General features: G+C 55.9%; 1 protein-coding gene across 11 annotated transcripts in view; it reads left to right on the top strand.

Annotated features, from left to right (window-relative positions):
- Positions 1-2,473, top strand: part of MROH7 (maestro heat like repeat family member 7) — a 59,392-nt gene that overhangs the window by 48,350 nt on the left and 8,569 nt on the right. For all 11 annotated transcript variants that reach the window (XM_027770890.1, XM_027770892.1, XM_014586903.1 and 8 more), the window contains one exon: positions 1,999-2,139. In XM_027770890.1, coding sequence (XP_027626691.1) covers positions 1,999-2,139 — 141 coding nt within the window. The remainder of the gene's footprint in view (positions 1-1,998; positions 2,140-2,473) is intronic.

Below are 2,473 nucleotides of genomic sequence, written 5' to 3'. Positions count from 1 at the left end.
CCCTCCTCCATTCTCCTCTCAGGATTTTGGGCATGCATGCACATGTGCTCAGTATGATTTTTTTTTTTTTTCATTTGTGTGAGTCCTTGGGTCCAGGACTCGAACCATGTAGATTTTCTGGAGAGAGACAGAGAGAGATAGTGAGAGAGAAAATGAGAAATCAATCCCCGGCGGATGGCCACCTGTAATCCCTCCCCCCCACTCTCCCTTTGAGTATGCACATGCCCCTGGTGTGATCCTCGAGCCACTGTATCCGGGACTGGAACTGCAGTTGAACATGTGGGAGTCTAGTGGCTTAACCACAGTGCCACCGACCGGCCCCCACCGTGGTGCTTTGTGTAGCTCAGGTATCTGTCCTTGACACTCTGCAGCCTCGTCACTGTGGTTGTGTAGCTCGCTTCTCCCAATGGGAGTGGACTCAAGGGAGCCCCGGGACTTTGGGGAAGTCAGTTAACCTGCCTGTGCTTCCGCTTTCTCACCTGTAATATGGGACAAGGAGTTGTCTGCCTTCAAAAGACTTTTTAAAATATACTTTATTTTATTTATTAATGTTATTTTTTAATTTGACCAGAGAGAGAAAGTGAAAAAGCAAGCTTTCAGGTCAGGGACACAAACCGTGGTCAGTCATATGGGACTGACCAACTGCCGACTCCATAGAGTTTTTAAAAATTTTTAACTGTAGAGGGCACGTGTACTCACTAGAAAGAGTGAAGGAGAAAGCACCCCTCAGTAGGGTATGGTCATGCAGCAATCTCTTCTCCATTTCTCCATCCTGCCCTGATTTGGGGTACATGTGCCCAGTGTGTTTTCCAAGCCACCATGCCGAGATCTGAACTGTGGTCGGCCGTGTGAGAGACGGCCCCCCTAACCACTGCAGGCTGTAAAGCTGGCCCTCATTGACCTGTGCTGAGGCCTGGTGCCTGGCACTTAGGAAATGCCCTCTGTGAGTCTAAAGGCAGCTACTGGGACCATCGCCGCTTTCCTGTGTGTCTTGTGCCCAGAATCTGGTGCAGAGCAGGCCGTGTGGTGGCGAAGCCCCTCCTGCCCTGCCTCCTCCCCGAGTCAGTTGTCTTGTCCCCTCCCAGCTCTCTGTCTCCCCAGCTCGCTCTTCCCATCACACAGACACGTGTCTCGATAGTCACAGTAGACTCTAGGCAGGGCACAGAGGGCACAGCGTTGTGGGGACCACTCAGCGGGAAGACCTGTTGGCTGCTGACGGTGAGAAGGGCAGAGAGAGGGGCGTGACGAGGGCGATGCCCACTTTTGGGTGGGAGAAAGGGAAGCACTAATTCTGCGATGGGGCCGGAGGAGGAAGCACAGCCAGAGGAGAGGTGAGTTCCCGTGCTGTGCAGCAGTCCCTGCGCCTTCGCCAGGCCAGAGCTTCCCTTAGGCAGCGGGGCCCACGGAGGGACGGCACAGTTTCCATCCTTAAGAATGTCCCCAGGTGGGCCGGCGAGGCAGGAATGACAGATGGGGGCACTGAAGGTTTCCAGGTGCTGCTTGAGGAGCGTGTTCAGGACTCCCCGAGGCACAGAGAAGGGGTGGTCGCCTGGCTGAAGGCCTGAAGGCCGAGACAATGTCAGGGGGCTGAGTTCTGGATGAAGCCATGGCCCGGGCTGAGCGGAGGTGGGCGTTTTGCAAAAGGGCATGCTGCTAGCACAGAAGGGACAAAACTGCCTGGCTCACTCAGGGAACGGGGGACAGCCGAGTTAGGGGAGCGTGGGCTGGAGGGTGGGCTGGAGGGTGGACGTGTGAACGAGGTTGCAGAGGCCAGCAGGGCCTGGATGGGAAGGCAGTGAGGCACTCCCTGGGACCCTGGGCTGGAGAGCGGCTTGTTCCACTGGCCCTTGAGGTGCTGATGATCTCCGACGCGCTGTGAGTTTCCTAAGCCCAAAACTCCAGGCGGAGGCTGAGCCTTTATCCCACATGTGCGCCCCCGTGCGTGGACACCAGTGGGGCACCCCTCGGCAGGGGAGTCACCACTGCTCGTTCCCTCAGCTCCTCCAGATGGAGCAGGTGCGGAGGATCCCCGAGGAGTACTCTCTGGGGCGGATGGCAGAAGGCCTGAACCACCGGGACCCTGTCATGAAGGTGCTGTCCATCCGAGGCTTGGTCATCTTGGCCCGCAGGACTGAGAAGGTGAGTGGCGAGCAGAGGAGAGTCCCGCTCAGGCAGGCCCTGGCCTGGAGGATGGGCCTTGGCCACAATAGTCCCTCAGAAGCCAGTGGCTGGAATCAGAGCTATTTCTGTTTCAGCCTCAGTTGTCCCATCTGTAAAACTGAAGTCCTTCAATCCTATATATTTTATTTTATTTTGCTCTGGGGTGCCTGTGCTTGCAGGAGACAGAGACAGAGAGGGAGGGCGGAATGAGAAGACACCTCCTAAGGGGAGGGCCATGCTGCAATCCCTTTTCTATTCTCCTCTCAGGATTTTGGGCATACACATGCACCCAGAGTTTGTTTTTTTTTCCAAG

Source organism: Tupaia chinensis, unplaced genomic scaffold (assembly GCF_000334495.1).
Source record: "Tupaia chinensis unplaced genomic scaffold, TupChi_1.0 Scaffold000165_2, whole genome shotgun sequence".
NCBI lineage: Eukaryota > Metazoa > Chordata > Mammalia > Scandentia > Tupaiidae > Tupaia > Tupaia belangeri.
Note: the sequence above shows the minus strand (reverse complement) of the source record. Positions and strands in the feature narration are given on the sequence as shown.